The 21,948-nt window shown below is 35.7% G+C and overlaps 1 protein-coding gene across 1 annotated transcript in view; it reads left to right on the top strand.

Annotated features, from left to right (window-relative positions):
• LOC101114669 (EGF-like and EMI domain-containing protein 1) overlaps positions 1–21,948 on the top strand; it is a 575,484-nt gene that overhangs the window by 457,725 nt on the left and 95,811 nt on the right. The window contains 3 exon segments of the mRNA XM_042243830.2: positions 15,839–15,958; positions 17,890–18,012; positions 21,530–21,667. Of these exon segments, the coding sequence (XP_042099764.2) occupies positions 15,839–15,958; positions 17,890–18,012; positions 21,530–21,667 (381 nt within the window).

Here is a 21,948-nt window from a genome sequence, read left to right as displayed (position 1 = left end):
AGTTCCCTGACTAGGGATGAAACCCGGGCCCCCTGCATTGGGAGCACAGAGTCCTAGCCACTGGACCACCAGCAAAGTTCCCTATCCTATTTTAACACCATTTACAAAAAGTGATCTTTGTAGTTGAAATTATGCATGTTTTATTTCAGCGACTGTGCATATTTTAAGTTGTGAATGATTCTGCTGAGTCATTCAGTGTAATCAAAGGAAAGCGACAGAGGGCATTTTGCTGGACACCAACAGAGATAGGTCTGAATTTACAAGTGCCAAGTTCATGGTCTTATGCTGGCTAATGTTCAGCATCTATAAAGTCAACAGTTTGCCAGCAATGAATAAGTAACAACTGGTGATTTTGGATAGAAGTAGGAAGAAGAAAACAAATATATTAAAGTTTCTTGCTTTTAAAATTATGTGGGTGAACTAAAGCTTGATATATGTGTAGACAAACTTCCCAGGCCAGTTGTTTTGTTGTACTTGGGATAAAATCAGGATGCAGAGTCATTTTCTTCTGGCACACTTAGTAGGAAATTCCATTAGTCCTTAGAAAATGCTGCCTTCCCACAGCTGACATTAGCAATCACTGTGAATAATTAAGTTCTCTGTTGACAGAAGCAGATTCTCTGCCTACAGTCATCTAATCCTAATCCAGCAAAAGATGGGAAGGCTCGTCTTTATTTGTTCAACAAACATTTATGGATCTCTTCTTTTTTTGTTGTTTGGCAGGGAGCATGAGAGTGATATTTCCGTCCCTAGGAAGGTGATTATTAATTTGACTGAAAAGCTAGTTCAGCCGTAAACTGAAACTAGCACCTCTTTTTCTTGAACTCATGGAATACCCAATAATAGGGGACAGGGAACTGAGGCCTTTTCCCAAGCACTGACTTAGACTGTCTCAGTATAATTTACTTACTTTATTTCAAGTTAATATTTGGGACTTTACTGTCACACATACTTTTTTTTTTTCTACAAAAAACTATTGGGATTATTTAAACATTCTTCTGTTTCCAGTTACGAAGTCATGTCGTTGGAATTTCATGGATTTAATCACATTGTACCATTTTTAATAAAAGCTCAAAATCATGTAATTATGCCAAAGGAGTTGACTTTAGAAAATGTTAAAGCCTATGGGATGATTCACAGTTCAGCTAAATTTTTATAAAGACCCCACAAATAATCATATGTCAGTCAGAAGGACATTTGCAGTGCTCATGGACACAGGACTGTGATTTTGCTGATAACACATCACTGTCCAAGGCAATAAAGAGAAGGCAACAAGAATGTGATATTATGTGTGCGTGGACGCTAAGTCACTTCATTCCCGTCCGACTCTTTGAGACCCTATGGACTATAGCCCACCAGACTCCTCTGTCCATGCATTCTTCAGGCAAGAATACCAGAGTGGGTTGCATGCCCTCCTCCAGGGGATCTTCCTGACCTAGTGATCAAAACCACATCTCCTACGGTTCTTGCAGGTGGATTCTTTACTGCTGAGCCACTGGGGAGATATTACATATATATACGTATTCATATATGTGTGTGTATATATATATATATATATAATGAAATCTTAGAAACCAGCAACCAGCAGTGATTTTACCAAACAATTTGGTATCATAAAAGGAGTACCAAAAAAAAAAAAATCAAAGTTAAAGAAGGTACATTAGGGAAACCAACACTGAAGGTGTAGAAACACCGTTTGGAATGATCAAAGGTCCTTCCAGTTTTGTCTCTTACCATGGGGGTGGATAGTCTCAGCCACTGAAATAACACCTGAAACTGAACTGAAAATAAAAATAAGCCCAAAGAAAGCATAAGGAGGTTAATGAATTTAATCAGGGCCTTACATATTTAACTCAAGGTAAGACCAGTCTATTTCCAGATTATTAGAAACAATTATTTTCTACTTCAGTGATCGTGATCTTGAGGTTGAAATTGCACATTTTTTGTTTTCAGCAGACATTGACTTTTTGGCCCTACTGTCGTCAACCTCGAAGTCTATTTCTTTATATTGAATACACTGAGTCCCCTTCACCCCTCTCCTCTCCCTGTGGTCTTTTTGGTGTCATTAACATCTCTTGCCTCAGGATCTATTGACATACTGAAAGCAGCAACTTCTCCTGAAGTCCTCTTAACTTTGTAATGGATCAATATATGCCATGCAATTTATTTTATTTTTATTGCTTTACACTTTCTATTATAAAAACAATACATGTTCATTGAAGGAAATCTGGGAAAAAAGGGTAATAAAATAACACAAAAGAAAAATAGTAGAAACAATCCATACCACCGTACAAAAGTAACAGTTTTTTATGTATTGGTATATATCTTTTCAAGCATTTTATTTGCATAAATAAGTGACATAAGATTGTACAGTGTCTATTATCTATTTTGCCCTATTAAAATATGTAATATACTATTTTATGTAATATATTTAATTACAAACATTTAAAGTTTAATTTTTACATATAATATTTAATGATTGCATTATAATAATAGCTTATACTTAGAATTACCTTTGAGTCAGACACCACTGCAAAGAACATTTATATGGATTGTCTCATTTAACTTTACAACAACTTTATACAGTAGGCACTTTACAAAAAACAAAATGGAGCACAGTAGAGGTTGGGTATTTGGCCCTAGATTTCATAGCATGAAAGTGGCAGAAACAACATTTGAACCCAGGAACTGGCACTCTGGAACCCAAGATTTTTCTAGCTGACTGTATTATGCATAGCCTACCCTTGTTTTTATACTTGCACTCCAATAATCCTGATATAGAATAAATAGATTTGCACTTTTTATTTTAAAGAAAATAACCAAAAAATATTCTTGTAGATAAATCTTTGCTCCCAAAATGATAATTTCTGTAAGATAAATTCCACTGATTAAAATTGTTAGGGTTCAGATGTTATTTGCACACTCACAGCATCAAATTTTCATGCAAACTTAAATCTTAAGGCAGCTCAGCCTGACACACATAGACTGAAAACTGGAAGCAATAAAGCACTAAATTCAAATCTTTTTTTCTTTTCTAGCAAAACACATCACCACTGTGTATCTTGTTGGGAAATAAGCCTAATAATTCTGTTCTGATCTTAGAGTTATAAAATATGTTGAAGTCTAAAAGATAATTCATATGAATTCAAATCTGGCAAAATCTTTAAGACACAAGTACCATGCATGTATTACTTTCAGTAAGGGTTTGATGATTGATTAGTCCAGATCTGGAAAGTGTCCTGCGCTTCCTATTTTTGTGATATTTGCTCTAAAGAAAAGTTTGCCTAAATCCTTTGAATTACAGAGATCATCTAGAAGCTGAATAAATGATTATTGGAGCATTGAGTTTAAATGGTCTTAGTTGACCTATTGTACATTTTGCAAATACATCAAGGAATTATAGCTACCATTGCTTTAATAGAATTTCCAACTGTGCCTGTTTGCAATATGAGTATGTCTGGAAATGCCTTTATACATGGAAATTATTGATGGCAGATATTAAGTTACAGCAGCACTTTGGAAACAATTTGAGCTTTTTGTATTTTAACTTTTTCTAAGCCAAAAATTAAATGAAAAGGATGGCATCTGTATATTTGAACATTTGACTTTCCTTGAAAAATGTGTATCCCAATTTGTAAATCAGTATCCCCAAATCCTTCCTGCATCATTAAAGAGGAAAATTCGTGTGAAATAATGTCTACATTTACAAAAAGCAAGTTGATGAAGATCTATTTTCATTGTCTTCTCACTTTTAAAATGATTCAAAGTAATTGAATTCTCTTCAAATCACTCATACATATCTCATACCTTTACCACCCACCCAGCAAGTGCCCCCACTTAAAAAATTGCTCACAACTTTGGTGTTAAGTTCTTCCTGGCCAGCACTCCAACTGTGTCCTTGGAGTGGGTGCTATACATATATCCGATTTCAAATAACTGATCCCCAATTTCCACAGTTGTTTTTGCTCTCAACTTCCTGCCTTCCTATATTTATACACCATCGTTGTGGATTAGGTTCTCAAACCTATTTTTTCTCTTCGATAACATCTGGAAAGAATCAGTATGACCCAGTGTTTTAAAAGACTATGGGGATCAGCTAGATCTGGCTGAAAATCCCAGCTCTCTCATTCACTGTGAAGATGAGCTGTGAATTTAAACTCATTAGTATTTCCTCATCTGTGATCTGGGCATAATAATCATATATATGTCATAAGGTTATGAATAAAGGTTAAATAAGTAATGCGTGTACGGCTTATTAAGTTTCCTGGCTCACAGAAGTTATTGCTAGAACCCTACCGCAAAGAGGAGTACATTTTCAGCTGCAGGGTGATATAACAGTTTCTTGATAGAGTCAAGGCTAGAATTCAGTTTTTGATGTCCCCAAGTCTTGCTCTCAAACCTCATGTGATCTATCCAGTGCAGTCTTCCCGGGTCTCACTTTTCCAGCTTCCAGTCCTTGCTTACTGAATTTTAAGAATCAGTTTCTGTAGATTCTCAAAATTTTCTTTAATGCCATTTCTCCCATCTCCCCGGAACAAAAGTTCCATTCCCCCTGTGGCTGTCCTCTGTATTTATCATCATTATCCACCTTTAATTCTGTCATCTCATCACTTATCTTCTGGGTACACCATCTCATCTCTATAGCTATCACGAGATACTCCAGACCTCTTCTCCTCCAGTATAGTGTAGGAGTTAAGAAACAAGTTTCTGAATCCAGCCTCCTGAGTTTGAAGCCCTCCTTTCCCCTTCAAATCCCACTTCTGTAACTTTTTAGCTTTGAGAACTTGAATACAATTTCTGCCTCAGTTTCTTTGTCTATAAAATGGATATTTAAATTGTACTTACTTCTTTGAGTTCTTATGAAGATTAAAGGAATGAATACACATAAAGCGCTTATAATAGTTCCTGGAATATATTAAGCATATATTATCTTAATTTTAACAATTATTAATCCACAATTATAATAATAATTATTTGTTGAAGATTTCCAAATGTTGCATAGTTCAGAGTTATTATCCCTTCAGGTCATCTCCTTTTTCCCTGATACCATTCAATAAAGACTTTTCCTCATCTGACTTTCAAATTATTGTACTTACATTCATGATGTATTGAATGAATATGAGTGAAGTGCCTGAAACAGTACTTAGTACAAGTGAAACACTCATAACTTTCTTTTGACTGTCACCCTTCAGCAGCTGACCCAGCTTACACTTGACTTCCTTTTTGAAAGTCTCTTTCCTTAGATTTTGAGACCCTGTTCTTACCTGGTCTGATTCTTTTGCTAATAATTGATCTTCTCTTTCTGCATCCTTCCCCATTTGTACATACTTGTTCATCTCCCCACATAGAAGTTCTTATTTATCTTTCTCTCAGAAGGTCTTTTTTTTTTAATTTTTATTTTTACTTTATTTTACTTTTACAATACTGTATTGGTTTTGCCATACATTGACATGAATCCACCACGGGTGTACAGGCGATCCCAAACATGAACCCCTCTCCCAAGATCTTTTACTTAGTAGGAATTTGGTAAATCATTCCTGATTTTATTATTTTCCTTGATTCTTTTAACTCCCTACATAAAGATTTTTTTTTTTCCTCTCCTCCAGTCAGTTGTAGCTATTCACAAGCCTGAACACACTCTGGATTTCATATCACTCACAGTTGTTTTACGTCAAATATATCAAATTCCAAATTCTCTTTCTGATGGTAGGTTATTATTCCTTTGTCCATTTCACTTCCTTTTCTTACTGTATTATCACTTATAATGCCTAACATTTGAGCATTACTCCAGACACTGTATTAGTTGTTTTACATACCTTATTTCACTTCATATTTAGCAACAATATCATGAAATAGTCATTATTATGCTTGTTTTTACAGAAACAGGGCTTAAAGCTTCTAGAAGTCAAATGGCTGTCCCAGGGTCACAGTGTTAGTGGCCCTGGTAGAGCCAGGTTGCAAATTCATGCCTCTTGGGTCTTTTTCATATGCCATTTAGAAAGTTTAACTTGTTAAATGTCAACATGAATATTATAGACAATAATTATTATAGTAATTCTGTGGAAGAACAGAATTTTTAATAATATAATTATCTTTAAAAAGTGGTTGTTTTCTGCCCATTGGCTTTCTCATTGCATCAACCAGTGCTCCATAAAGTGATAGTCTCTAAACTACCTCAGAGAATGTGGCATTTGACTAACAGAGCTCCTGTCAGAGCAGGCTGCAATTGTGTTAGAAATTGGCTCTCCAGCTGGGCTGGACTGCAGTTAGGAAACACGATCGTCAATGGTGAGCTGCCACTGCTGGGATGTGAAGCAGACATGAATGTTAAGCAATAGTGTCCACAATTTGCAACCCAGGAACTGCCAAATTGACAGCTAGACCAAACTATAGCAGCCTAGGAAGATGTGACTAGTTTCTCCAGTCAGTCAATACAAAGTCTTATATTGCCCTTTGATGAATACAATATCCCTGTCCCATAAACCAGGATGCTGTCTATTATGAAGCTCAGTTAGAGTCTTAGCCAGCATTTCATGTCTGAGCGCCCGTGTAAGCCTCATAATGGCCTGAACTCTAGTTGGATGGGATTAGCCTTTCAAGTGAACATGCAGTTCATTAAGCATGTAGAAGCTCCAACGGCAACCGCACTTCTCGCCATGAACTAAATAGATTTCTTGCATTTTATCTAGGACTAGATGAAAGGGATGTGTAATGCTGTGCTAGAAATAAATCTTGACTCTCTGAGGGACTTTAACAGATAGAGTGAGTGTAGGCATTGAATAATATTAGTAATGAACAAGACATAAAAAGAAAATCTGAAGGTTTGGGGGATTTTCTGTCTCTTTTCCAAGAGCATGGACCAAATGATTGTTTTATCTCATTTTTGCTTTGAGGATTTTTTTCTTTCAGGCTTGGGATAATAATGTGGTATTTCACCAGATAAAAAAATATCTGCTTATCTTCACCACTCTCTCACAAGTTGCTATGCCATGTGTTTCCTTCCTGCAAGGGACAATTCCAACTTGCCATTATAGACCAGGAACTGGAGGTGGAACTGAAGAGTTCTTTGATACAAAAATCAAAGGTCCCTGCCATCAAGAATATCATGGTCTGGTAGGGGAAACAAATGCATGAAGAGTTCACAGCTGTGCAAAACATAGTATAGGAACCCCAGTAAACAGATGTAAACCAGACTAAAGGGCTTAAAAAAAAAAAAAAAGCTTTTAAGAGGAGATGATATCTAACTTCAATTTGGAAAGAAGAGTAGGAATTACTCCAGAGAACAGTGTCAAGCTCACAGAAATCCTCCACATAGAATTACTTCACATATAGAGAATCACATATTTAAAACACCAACAATTAGGGATGCTATTGGGGTTATAGAGTGGAGATTTTATTAACATATAACCAATTAATTTTCACTAGGAATATACTTCTTGGACCAGAACATATTTCCTGGTACAATGCTAATATACCTCCATATATGAAAATGTGCATTGTTTAACCACATGGGTACTTTGTTAAACACAGACATCTTAACCTTACAGATAGAATCATTTGGTTTTCAGGCACCTTTGAAACTCAAGAAATAAGAATCTAGAGAGAGGAAGTCAAAAGACTCTGACTAGTGAATACCTTTAGCAAATTCTTTGTGGCTTATGGGGAGGTTGCTAACTAACATGAAGGTTACTAATACGTGCTTTTGAGAATGTCATTTGGAGAAAGTGTTACCTGAGAGTATTGAAGATCTTAAAAAGAAGAACAAAAGTAGCCAGATCTTTTCCATGGCATCTTTAATTCTTCTGTACTTAATTGTTGAAAAACTGGTGACTAAAAATTTGTGGAAGTGTAATAGAACATCTTTAAGAGACAAAAATTTCTGGTATTGAGCTTGAAATCTGAATCACTGACTTATAATTAAGTAACATTTAGCTTCCTCAGTGTACATTTTCAGCAAGAAGCTTTTCTTAAAAAGTTTGAGGTGTAATTTGACTCATGTATTGTGTAAGATAAGTATGAATTTAATTTTTACAAATAAGTCAGAAATTTCTCTGTGGCTGTTTATTCCATATAGTCTTTGGAAAGTAGAGGTATATGACAAAGATTCATTTGAAATCAATATTATAATCACAATCAATTTTTAAATCATATTTTAATATCATATTTGTTAAAAATCTAAATAAGGTTTTAAACTGTACTGGAATACATAAAATAAGATAAATGTTATTTTTTTACTTAAACATTTTCCAAAATTGTGACTAATAACCAAACCCTTAAAATGATTTCTGGCCAGAATTTGAGCTGTTCAAGATAAATTGCAATGTATTATTTTAAACTGTTCTTAAACTAACATATTTAGTGAAATCTATGCCAACTCATACATCCAAATTACCTTCTTATTTATGTTCTTCAAGTTACACAGAAAGTAAAAAAGAAACAGTGATTTCTTTGGAATTTGAAATGCCTTAACTGTGCATAAGAATGCAAGATACTGAGAGATTTTAAGATTGCAAAGTCAGTGAGATTTTTCCTATGTGGCTTCAGGGCTACCATTTTGTAATGAAGTATTTTCTTAATAAAATACACATATTTTAACCAACCCAATAAAGAGAAAATGATTACTGAAGCAAGATTCAGGAGACCTGGAAATTTTACTATTGACCCTACCACTTACCCGTTAAAACTCTTCAGTGCCTTACTACTGAGCTTAGTTAATTCCCAAATCTTTACTGTGGACTGCATGTGCAGCCACAGACTTCCTTATGGTAGCTGTGACAAACCTAGACAGTGTATTAAAAGCAGAGACATAACTTTGCTGACAAAGGTCTGTATAGTCAAAGCTTTGGTTTTCCAGTAGTCATGTATGAATGTGAGACTTGGACTATAAAGATGACTGAGCACTGAAGAATTGATGCTTCTGAACTGTGGTTCTAGAGAAGACTCTTGAAAGTCCCTTGAACTGCAAGGAGATCATCAAATCAGTCAGTCCTAAAGGAAATCAACCCTGAATACTCACTGGAAGGACTGATGCAGAAGCTGAAACTCCAATACTTTGGTCACCTGATGTGAAGAGCCAACTCATTGGAAAAGATCCTGATGCTGGGAAGGACTGAGGGCAGGAGGAGAAGGGGGTGACAGAGGATGAGATGATTGACTAGCATCACCTACTCATTGGACATGAGTCTGAGCAAACTCCAGGACATGGTGAAGGACAGGGAAGCCTGGCGCACTGCCGTCTGTGGGGTCGCAAGAAGTTGAACACTACTCAGGGACTGAACAATGGCAATAACATGCTATGCCTTTTCTACCTCAGTGTCTTGAGACTTCTGCCCCAAATTCTCTTTTCCAGTCAAGGCTTTCCTCTTAAGCTACTGTCTCTCACAGCATCCTATTTGTTTCCTTCACAGCACTCACAATAATCTGTGATGATTTTTCTCACCGATTTACTCATACACTGTCTACCTCATCCAGCGGAATGAACAGTCCAGGAGGGCAAGAGCATGGTCCTATTCCCTTGAATGCACCTAGAGTCTACCATCGTGTATCTATTGTGCTCTTCAGTTTTTCAGCAACTGACAGACCTATACTTGAAACCAAATTTCTGATAACTGTATCCTCTTTCCAACAAACTACAGTTTATAAAATGTCTTCTATATAGATTCTAAATGTATGAGGATACCAAGGTATATAAGTCAGGTTCCAGCCTTCAAAGAATTGTATATAATCTATTCGAAGATATAGAATGGGTCCTGTAGTTGGGTGATTGCAGATGTTTTGCCTTTTTAATTTCACTGTCCATGTGTTCATTAATAGTATGCTGCTAAGTCATTTCAGTCGTGTCCGACTCTTAGCGACCCCATGGACTGCAGCCCACCAGGCTCTTCCGATTTTCCAGGCAAGAGTACTGGAGTGGGGTGCCATTGCCTTCTCCCATTAATAGTATATCTAAGTGCAATTTATCATTATATGTGTATCTTGTCTCCTGCTACCTTGCTGAACTCACTTTTTAGTTCTGAGAGGTTGTAGATTCCTTAGGATTTTCAAACATGTTTTTCAAATCATGTAATATGCAAATGGGAATAGTTTTATTTCTTTCTATCTGATCTATGATCCTTTTATTTCCTCTTCTTGCTTGATTGCGTGAGCTATGGTAGCACTATGTTGCATAGAGCAATGAGAGTAAGCATTTTTGTGTTGTTCCCTAATCCCAGGGGGGAGTAATTCAGTATCATTAAGCATAATATTACTTATAGGTTTCTTGTATATGCTTTTTATTAGGTGAGAAAGTTCTCATTGCTCCCATTTTCTTTTGTCATGAATATTGTATTGAATTATGTCAAATATTTTACGTTAATTAATATGATCATGTGAGTTTCTTTATTCTATAAATATGAAAAATTACATTGATTCTGAATATTTTACCAGCTGTGTATGCTGCAATAAACCCTCCTTGGTCAAGCTGTATAATTTGTGTGTATATATTACTGATTCTATTTGCTGAAATTTTGTGAAGGATTTTTTGCATCTGTATTGATAAGTGATATTGGTATATAGTATTTTATTTTTTTTTCTTTTTTAGAAATAGAAAGTCTGGGCTTTGGTATCAGAATAATACTTGCTTCATAAAATAGATAAGTTAAAAAGTATTTCTTCTATTTTCTAGAAGAAATTTTAGAATTGATGTTAATTCTTCCTTAAAAGTTTGGTAGGATTATTCAGTGAAATTATCTAGGCCAGAAAATTTCTCTTTGGGGTATGTTTAAATTATGAATTACTTTTTTCAGATTTATAGAGCTATATACATTCTCTGTTTCATGTGATTGAGTTGTGTTGTTTGCATTTCTTTTAAGGAATTAGCCCATTTCATCCAAGTTGCCAAATTCAGCACACTTGTTGTCTTACTATACTTTTGATGTCATCAGGGTTTATAGTAATACCCTGTTTCATTCCAAACAGTGGTAATTTGTATTTTTTACTTTCTTTGTCAGTCACCATTGCCAATTTTATTGATCTAAGAACTAACTCTTTGCTTCAATAGTATTATCTATCTTTTTGTTTTTAATTTTATTGCTTTCTGCCCTCATTTTTACTATTTCTTCATTCTACTTGATTTGGATTTATTTTGCTCTTCTTATTCTGAGTTCTTCAAGTGGAAGCTTAGATTATTGATTTGAGATAATTTCCAATGGATGTAGTACCACAAATCTTTCTCCCTCTTTCTCTACCTCTCAGCACTGCTTTAACTGTGTCCTCAAATTTTTGGTATTGAATTTTTATTTTTATTCAACTTAATTTTTATTTTTATTTTTATTCCATTGAGATTTTTTATGGCCTATGGAGCACATAGAAAATGTGTTTAGTTTAGTGTTCTGTAGGCACTTGACAAGAATATATATCCTGCTGTTGTTCAATGTAGTGTTTTGTGTCAATTAGATCTTATGGGTTGATAGTGGCTTTTGTTGATTATTTTCTTTCTGGCTGTTCTGTTCTTAATAGGTTCAGTTCAGTTCAGTTCAGTCGCTCAGTCGTGTCCAATTCTTTGAGACCCCGTGAATCGGAGCACTCCAGGCTTCCCTGTCCATCACCAACTCCTGGAGTTCACTCAGACTCGTGTCCATCGAGTCAGTGATGCCATCCAGCCATCGCATCCTCTGTCATCCCCTTCTCCTCCTGCCCCCAATACCTCCCAGCATCAAAGTCTTTTCCAATGAGTCAACTCTTCACATGAGGTGGCCAAAGTACTGGAGTTTCAGCTTCAGCATCACTTCTTCCAAAGAAATCCCAGGGCTGATCTCCTTCAGAATGGACTGGTTGGATCTCCTTGCAGTCCAAGGGACTCTCAAGAGTCTTCTCCAACACCACAGTTCAAAAGCATCAATTCTTCGGTGCTCAGCGTTTTTTCCACAGTCCAACTCTCACATCCATACATGACCAAAGGGAAAACCATAGCCTTGACTAGATGGACTTTTGTTGGCAAAGTAATGTCTCTACTTTTCAATATGCTATCCAGATTGGTCATAACTTTTCTTCCAAAGAGTAAGGGTCTTTTAATTTCATGGCTGCAATCACCATCTGCAGTGATTTTGGAGCCCCCCAAAATAAAGTCTGACACTATTTCCACTGTTTCCCCATCTGTTTGCCATGAAGTGATGGGACCAGATGCCAGGATCTTAGTTTTCTGAATGTTGAGCTTTAAGCCAACTTTTTCACTCTCCTCTTTCACTGTCATCAAGAGACTTTTTAGTTCCTCTTCACTTTCTTCCACAAGGGTGGTGTCATCTGCATATCTGAGGTTATTGATATTTCTCCTGGCAATCTTGATTCCAGCTTGTGCTTTTTCCACCCCAGCATTTCTCATGATGTACTCTGCATAGAAGTTAAATAAGCAGGGTGACAATATACAGCCTTGATGTACTCCTTTTCCTATTTGGAACCAGTCTGTTGTTCTATGTCCAGTTTTAATAGGTAGAAGAGTAGAAATAAAGAAGACTACAACCAAAATTGTGAATTTGTCTATTTCTCCTTCATTTCTATCAGCTTTTGTTTCCCACATTTTGCAGTACGATTGTTTGGTGCATATGTGTGTGTATGCATGCATTCACAGTCATGTCTAACATTTTGGGACGTCATGGACAAAATGGGTCCCAAATGCCAAACCATTCCAGGCCCCTCTGTCCATGGAACCTTCAAGGCAAGAATACTGGAATGGTTTGGCATTTCTTCCTCCAACGGATCTTCCCGACTCAGGGATCAAACCTGTGTCTCTTGCATCTCCTGCACTGGCAGGCAGATTCTTTACCACTGTGTCACCTGGCAACCCATACATTTAGAATTGTTGTGTCTTCTTGGTCAATTGCCCTTTTATTATTCTTTTATTATTATTATTATTATTATATGTTTCTGTCTCTGGTAGTTTTCTTTGCACTGAGATCTACTTTATCTGATATTAATGGTGCCATTCCTGCTTTCTTTTGATCAGTGTTTGTATGATATGTATTTTTTCCATCCTTATACTTTTTACCAGCCTATATCATTATATTTAGAGTGAGTTTCATGTAGCCAGCATATAGTTAGGTCATGTTTTCTAAGTCATTCTTCAAAACCAGGCCTTTTAATTGGCATAGTAAGTTATTTACATGAATGTAGTCATGTAATGACACAACTTGTTTGACATTTCTTTTTTTCTGTTTATTATTTCTGTTTTATTAAATTTTTCTGAATCTTTTCATGTCTTCCTATACAATACTATAACATTTTTTTAGAATTCCATTTCCCTTTATTCATAACAATTTTGAATGTATATCTTTACCTAGCTTTTTCCTGATTGTCAGGTATTATACTGTGTATAACTATTTACCAGTAGTATCATTTTTACCAGTTCAAGTGAAGTATGATACCTTAACTACTTTCTCTCTACTCTTTTCCATTCCTATATAATTATTTAACTATTCTCTCTATGTACATTTAGAACCATATTAGACAATGTTATGTTTTATTCAGTTATTAAGTATAATTTAGAAGATTCATGAGGGGAAGCAAAGTTTATTGTATTTATATGTTTCTCTATATATTGTATATATAATGCATATATAATATTTTGTATATATGTATATATTCATATTTTTCTTATTCTTGCTCTTTCTTATGCTATTGTTCTTTCTTTTTTTCTTGGTGCTCCACCATTCCTTTCTTTAAAAATCATTTCCTTTCTATTTAGAAAAAAATAACATAATTTCAGAATCATCTGCTAGAGATAAATTCTCTTAGTTTTCCATCATGTGGGAATATCTTGGTTTCTCCTTCATTCTTGCAGGGTGATTTTGCTGGGTATAGGATTCTGAGTTGTTTTCTTTTCATCGGTTGAAAAATGTGTTCCCAAAATATATAAGAGGAGAAAATAATCCCAAGCTCATTCCACGAGGCCAGTATTACCCTGATACCAAAATCAGACGAGTATTTCACAAAAAAGAAGACTACAGACCATAATCTTGTATGCTTGTATATGTAAAAATCCTCAGCAAAATACTAGTAAGCCAAATCCAACAACACATAAAAGGAACTATACACTATGATCAAATCGGATTTATCTCAGGAAATCAAGATGGGTTCAACATCTAAAAATTATGTATTTAAAAATATACCATATTAAAACCAACCTTATCATCTCAACAGATGCAGATTTAAAAAAATGACAAAATTTAATTCCCTTTCATGATAAAAGAATTCATCAGACTAGAAATAGAAGAGAGCATCTGCAGCCAATAAATGGAATCTATGAGAAACACACAGCTAATGTTTACTTAATAGTGAAATGCTGAAAGCTTCCCCACCTCTAATCAGGAATGAGGCAAAGATATCTGTTCATACCACTTCTATTCATCATTGTACTGGACATTCTTGCCAAAGCAAAAAGGCAAGAAAATATAAGGCATCCAGATTAGAAAAGAAGAAGTAAAATGTCTTTCTTTGCAGATGACAGGAACTTATAACAGAAAATTTTAAGGAATATACCTTAAAAAATAAAAGCTATTAGAATAATAAGGAAATTCAGCTAAGTTACATGATAAAAGATCAAAATGTAAAATATCAATTGGATTTCTATACATTTGCAACTAAAACATCTGGAAATAAAATTAACAAATGATTCTAGTTACCATAGCATTGAATACGATAAAATACATAGGAACATATTTAACAAAGGAAGTGCAAAAATCATGTAATGAAAACTATAAAACATTGTTAAAATAAGTTAGATCCTAAAATAAATGGAAAGACATCTCGTGTTCATGGATCAGATAACCTAATATTGTTCAAATGACAATACTCCCCCAAATTGATCTACAAATTTAATTCAATCTCTCCCTACATAAAAGCAAGAAGCAGAACAATGTGTATTGTATCTGTGATAGAAGATGTTTGTATCACTTATATTTTCATAAAGTCTGAAACAGTTTGCAAGAAACTAATGAAAGCATGTAAGCATTTATGTATGATAGTGGTTGCATGGAACTGGGTAAATGTGGGGACAAGGTAGCTTTATTCATTGTTTTGCTTTTTTTGTATTTTGTGCATTATTTTAAAAAAGGAAAGGGGAGCATGCAAGAGTAGACATTCCCACCCCAGCAGCTTATAATGTAGAAACAAAGCTGTTTCTCATTCTTAGACCAGGATCACTTAACTCATGAGTTCAACAAGGTACTCTGGATAGGACGTGTGGCTTTACATTACTTTGGTCTTCCAAAGAGTATGACTGAGACTAAGAAAAGAGCAAGTAAGGGGAGGAGGTCAGAAGGAGGTCACTGACTAATTTCAGTGGGATGTGAACTTCTTTATTCCATCTCCATGGTAGCTGTAGCTAAGACTCTTCCATTTTACTCCAGTTGGCCTTTTCTTCACACCGTGGTTGCTTATTCCAAGGCAGAGGAAATCGAGCAGAGGTGAAGGTTTATATGAGGATAACTGCTGTGCAAATGAGTAGAGTAAGTGGGGAGAGAAAGAGAAAAAAATGCAAAAGTGTGTGGAGGATTTCCAGCTGGCTCTATTTAACTTTGGGTACGAGAGCACAGCAGATAGACTTTTAAAAAGAGTAAAATTGGCCAGTTCTTTGACCTTGATTCATGTGTAGATTTGTTCAGATTTTGGAATTCAGATCAGAAAATGGGGAACCTTTTGTTAGATGAGTATCATTTGAAAGTGGGAAAGACTTTCCAAAGGCCTTATCATTCTAACGTGAGAAGCCCTCTGTTCCCAGTTCTCTTGTATCTTAATCTACACTTCTGCTCTGCACATTTTTCTACAGTTATTGAATTACAAACTCTCACTGCTTAATTGCTTTTAGAGATGGACCCCTGCACGGGTGGGAATGGATGTGCCTACATCTGTCAGAGTGAGAATGGCGTGGCCAGGTGTGCCTGTCACCCAGGGTACCAACTATCTGAAGACAAAAAGGCCTGTGCCGGTAAGAAGTTGAAGCTGATGGATTAATTGGGTAATTGTTTGCAATTTTGTGGTAATTCAGTTTTGAATAGTCAGAGCAGCTAGGAGAAAGGTGTTTTCATTTATGCTTAAAAAGAAACACTTATATATTTATTTGATTATTCTGAAAGGTATTTTTTATGATACTATTCAATACAAAAGCTCAGTGAAATTTTTAGCTACAAAAAATAATCTGGTGTGGTTTCAGAATTAATTCTTTCTGTTTTCTGTTTTTCATTCTGAAGTGAATTCCAAAATTAATATTTTAAAACCTTCCATAATTGCACAGAGAGTTTTTTATTATAGGCTACAGAAGGTGGGGCTAACCTTTGAAAATCAAGTATGTGCAAATGAGTGTTCTCAGAAGTTAGGAATAATTAAAACCAAAGAGAAAGAAACTCTAGAAATACAAGGTTACATATTTCCATTTCCTAGAAATAGCAAAACAGATATACTTCAATTTAAAGATGAAAGTGATAAATTACTTCATGACCAGAACTAATAAATGAAGTCATTCCTGTGGGACTGTCTTTGTTTCAAGAACTTCTGAGAAATCACAGAATCCTTCGTTTTCATCACGACATTTCCATGAAATGAAAAACAGTTTATTGGGGTTAATTAAGAAAATACAAAATGTTTCCTGACTAATGTGACTGATAAATGCTTTGAGAAATTGAAAAAGAATTAGACATAAAAATTAGTGTTAAATTAGTTTTTTTTTCTCTAAGCCAAAAATAAGATAAAACTTTCTGTAGATTGTTAAACATACTTTTGTGACAGAGAACATTTATGCTTTAGTCCTCTGTTTACGTAGAACCTACCTTGCTCTGTATCTGGCACAAAATAGGATCTTATTAAATACCTGTGGAAGACTGAGAAATATATATATAGCCATAATTTATAGAATATCTTTTTCAAATTTTTATTTTGATATCTAGTGTGTTATTCCTAAAAAGACTGTCCCAAAATTTACTGCATACTTAGAGTTTTGTAAATACCTTAGAAAGATAAGCATTTCTCTTAAATTAAGAGTCCTGGTGGGAGTGACATGCAGGACAATATAAGGAGGAAGTTCTATTTGGGAAAATGATGGTGAAACCTATCCATTTAAGGCAGGGGTGGAGTAAGGGGAGCATAAACTTCCTGGGCCACAAAATGATGTTATACTGAATAGACTTGTCTATTGCTGTCGAGAAAAAGAGGGCACCAGGTTTTAAATGGCACTGTGACGATCATATGTGGAACATATACTATGGATTGCTACTTAAGAAGACTCCAAATCTGCATTGTGTGGGGCCACTTGTACTGTCTTAAGTCAGAGAGATACCAATTTTGGTTAAGAATTTGATATATATTCACAATGACAAATTCAAGTATTCTATCTGTATTGTTACGGGATAGAAAAGGCCTATTTTTGTTTGTTTTCTCTTTCTTCAAATTAATAGATAGCAGTAGTTTCTCATGGGGCTTCCCAGGTGGCTCAGTGGTACAGACTCCACATGCCAATGCAGGCAATGTGGGTTCAGTCCCTGGGTGGAGAAGATCCCTTAGAGAAGGAAATGGCAACCTACTCCAGTATTCTTGCCAGGAAAATCCCATGGACAGAGAAGCCTGGCAGACTATAGTCCATGAGATCACAAAGAGTTTGACACAACTGAGCAACTAAACAACAATAAGAACTGGGTTCTAATAGGAAAAAGCGTTTAAGAACATGAATGAGACCTGCCACAGAGTTCTTATCATTTTACATTGGTTTATTTGCAAATATGGAGCCTATGTGATATTTTACTGTCATATTTGTTGGCATTGTTGTCAGGGGTTGAAGGGGAGGGGATGCTTTCGTTCATGTTTATAGTTTGTAAATAAGTATTAATTCCAGCTCCAAAGACACAGCTCCTCTGTATCTTTCTGCAGACCTAAATGAATGCACTGAAAGACTTGCTCCCTGCAGCCATCGCTGTGTGAACACAGTGGGATCTTTCACTTGTGCTTGCCAACCTGGTTTTGAGCTGGGAGCTGATGGAAAACAGTGTTACAGTAAGTGACAGTGATCGCAGCCCAGGAATGTGTAGCATTTTACAAGTATTAAGCAAGAGGAATAAAAGGATTGTGCTGAATAACTTGCCAAAGTAAGAGCTCCTTAGAATGTTTTCCACTGGAGTAGGGTGGGAGTGGGAGCTTAGAAGGCCAACCCCCTCATTTTAATTCAATGAAATAGGAGCCCAGAGTCCACAGAATGTGGTCAGCATCATGATCCTCTTTGGAGACCACAGGACTAAGTCTCAGTTCTTCTGGATTGGGGCTCTCTTGGACCCATGGGTCTCCTTTGTGAGGAGTCTGTCATCCATCACCACCTCTGTCCTGCAATATTTATTGGATAGTAATAACTCCAGTGTAAAACTCAAGGGAAAGGAGCCAGCAAGAAGGAAAGAACCAGCAGGGTGAGGGGCAGCCCTAGATGCCTGTCTAGACATGCCTGTACCATGTCTGATTTCTGATCTCAGCTCCAAAGATGCCCTTCCCAGTTCTCTCCCATCAGGGCCAAAGCCCAAAGTTCAATGATACAAAATTAGTGAGTGACTGAATTAGGACTTGAACTAGTGTCTCTAAGCTCCAAATATATTATCCTTTTAACTTTGTTATGTGCTTGTGTACATCATACATCTCTTGATCAGCTTTGATCATGAAGAAGAATAAAGATAGTGACAAGCAGAATAAATCAGCCAGTGTTCTTATCTAAGCTCTCTCATGAAGATTCAGTCTTAAGGTCACTAACTTCTTCATTCTCCTCCACTGCATAAAGCTCTACATTTATTTAATGCCTGGGTTGCCAGTGTAGCCATAAGCTCTGTTGGTTTATTTCTACGGAAGACAGGGCAGTTTTGCTGCGGTGATATTTATCTTTTAAAGAGCAAACTAAATAAGATGGGAGGGAAGAATTAACTACTAATTAGAATATAACTTTTTCCAAAGTGAGTCTTTCTCTTGGTGCCCCAAGGAGTTCTTTCAGGCAGAGAGAAATGTCGATGGATTTTTCTGTATTATTAATATTTTGGCTTTTAATGTGGTCAGAGGTTTAGGAGATGAGGACATTTTACAGATGCCTGAGATAAAAATTCCTGCGATCAGACTGGTGCATTCTCAGTTATCATGAAAGAGGGGGCCATTATTGCTAATGAGTCGTGAGGTTCAAGCTTTCATAGAATTTACTTGGGAAAGCAATTTGCCCTAGAGTTGAATACATTTGGTTGAAGTGTATTTTTACATTTATTTCCCTTATGTGAATATTTGGCTAAGTTCTTTGTGTAGCTCTCACCAGACCTCAATATTTACTAACTGACATACAGAACTCTCTTGGTGAAAATGAATGTTTCAAAACTTGTAGGTGGAGTAAATGTTTTCAGAACATGGTCATATTTAACAATAAATTATGTATTCTTCATATAGCAGCCTATTTTAGGCAAATATTGTTTTAACTTTTTCCTAAGACAACGATATTTTGTACCTATGTCATTTCTTTTCAGAAGTCCTCAAAATACTGTATAGCATAAATGTTGAATCCTCAGTGTGTTCTGTGAATGAACTATCACTATCTTGTGGTTAGTAATTTAAAAATTCCAGATCCAGCATGGTTAAATAAAATGTTCTACAACTACCAGGCAATATATAGTGAACTTAAACTCCATACATATTTAATGCATATTTAATATATTGAGCAAATAATGATTATTTGCTATGAGAAAACACAGGGGTCAGTTTTTAAACATTTTAAAGAATATTTTTAAGTATGATAGTTTAACTGTATCATCCATGTCAAAAACATTTACTTCTGGTGGTAAGTTATAGGTGAGTATGTACTTGTTTTAGCCTCGTATAGTTTTTGTGAGCTTCCAATAATACCATTTATTTTTAAAGTAAATTACCTCCAGCAATCTTAGAGCCACATTGATCACAGGAGAAAAACAAGAACCAGAGCCAAAATTTGAAATTTGTCTCCCTAAAGAGTATATGTTAACATATTGTGAAAAATATCAGTTCCCTTAATTATTTCAGTCTTTCCTTTAGCTTTCTCATCTAGCTCAGCTCTAAACTAGCTGTTTCTAAACCCAAAGGCATTCTTATTTTCAACAATAAATTGATTAGCATAATCCTTCTTTTGTTTAGTCAATCATTCAAAACCTATTTTTGAACATCTGTTATGTGCTGGGTAATATAAGATGATGAAGGCAGAGAGGGATGAGCACAAAGACAGGGATATGTCCTGGCTGCTCCGGGATATATAAGGCTGCTACCTACCATAGACAGGAGGCTGAGATCTGGGAGCATGATTTCTGTACTGTAACCATAAGAAAAATAGCAGATACCTCAGCAGTTAAATCGTAATATAGGCTCTCAAAGAATGCCACAACCCTGAGTGTCTTTGTTCTGGTCTTTCCCATCTTTCTTCTTTCAAAGGATTCAAGAGGTAAAAATGGAAGGAAATGAACCAACGTAGTCACTCTCATTAGAGGTGTGTCCAAGCACACAAATGAAGAACAATAGAGACCAATGGTGAAAATAGCAGAGTATCTAATTCCATATTTTTCACAATGATTCAAAGCTTTCTTTTATTTTTCATTTTCTCACTTAGAAAATGATTGATTATAATACCTGTGTGCTCAGGAAAATTGGCATCTATATATTGAGGTGGATGTCCCCTCAAATGCCCCAAATTAGTGGCATGTACCACAATCAGCAAATTGGTGTTTGAATTAATAGGATGTTTATATACAAAATGACTCTTGTATACATCATAGCTATGATGCTAGTTACATATAATCAGCTAACTCATTGGTTTTGTATTCATACTTTTGTTCCATTATTTTGTTCCATACACTGCTCACAGCCTAGGAAAGGGGCACATGTTAACATATCATTAGTTTGAGAACAGATAGGTCAACTGTCAAACTATTTGCTTTCTGATCATTGATTCAGTACACACACACACACACACACACACACACACACACACACACATATATATATTTACACTCTGAAAATACCAAAAATTGCCATAGGTAAGTATCCTTTAAGATGTGTTTAATAACCACTGGTGGACTCATTACCTTTCTGTATCACCTTGTCATTTTAATATTATTTATAGGTTTATTATTATTTTGATATGATATAAATATTTACAGGGCTTCCCTGGTGGTTCAGATGGTAAATAATCTACTTGCAATGCAGGAGACCAGGTTCAACCCCTGGGTGGGGAAGATCCCCTGAAGAAAGGAATGGCTACCCAGTATTCTTGCCTGGAGAATTCCATGGACAGAGGAGCTTTAGAGGGCTCAGTCCATGAGGTCACAAAGAGTAGGACATGACTGAACACTTTACTTCATTGTCAGATATGTACAATGCTTAATAGTTCTCAAACTTTCATATGCTCAGAGTGTTGACAAATTTCCAATAAAGTTTGTCCTCTTCCCAACAGAGAGAGAGCACCAATTATTGCCATGTATTCATATTTCTCTGTTGTTATGCTAATAATCCTCCCTTTGCTTGTTTTGGAAAGGGATTGAATTGGAAATTGTCAATAGCTGTGAAAAGAACAATGGTGGTTGTTCCCATCACTGTGAACATGCAGTTGATGGGCCCTGATGCTCCTGTAACCATGGACACCGGCTCGATTCAGATGAGAAAACATGCAGAGGTAATGTATGGTGAATGCTATCTTCCCTCAGAAGTTGCCCTGGATTCATTTAGCCCTTTCTTCTCTAATACTTGGTGCTGTAATGTAGCCACAACTCTCAAACTACAAGTAAAATGAACAGTGTCTTTGGCTACTGGATAATGTAAAAGAAATATTTATTGAAAGAAGATATCATAGTGTTTCAAGATACTTACTTTGAAGTTAAAGAAGATTTAAAACTTATTAGCGATATACGTGACTTAACAGTTTTATTTCTGGAAAATATTCCAAAGCTTACCTAA

Source organism: Ovis aries, chromosome 1, assembly GCF_016772045.2.
Source record: "Ovis aries strain OAR_USU_Benz2616 breed Rambouillet chromosome 1, ARS-UI_Ramb_v3.0, whole genome shotgun sequence".
Lineage (NCBI taxonomy): Eukaryota > Metazoa > Chordata > Mammalia > Artiodactyla > Bovidae > Ovis > Ovis aries.
Note: the sequence above shows the minus strand (reverse complement) of the source record. Positions and strands in the feature narration are given on the sequence as shown.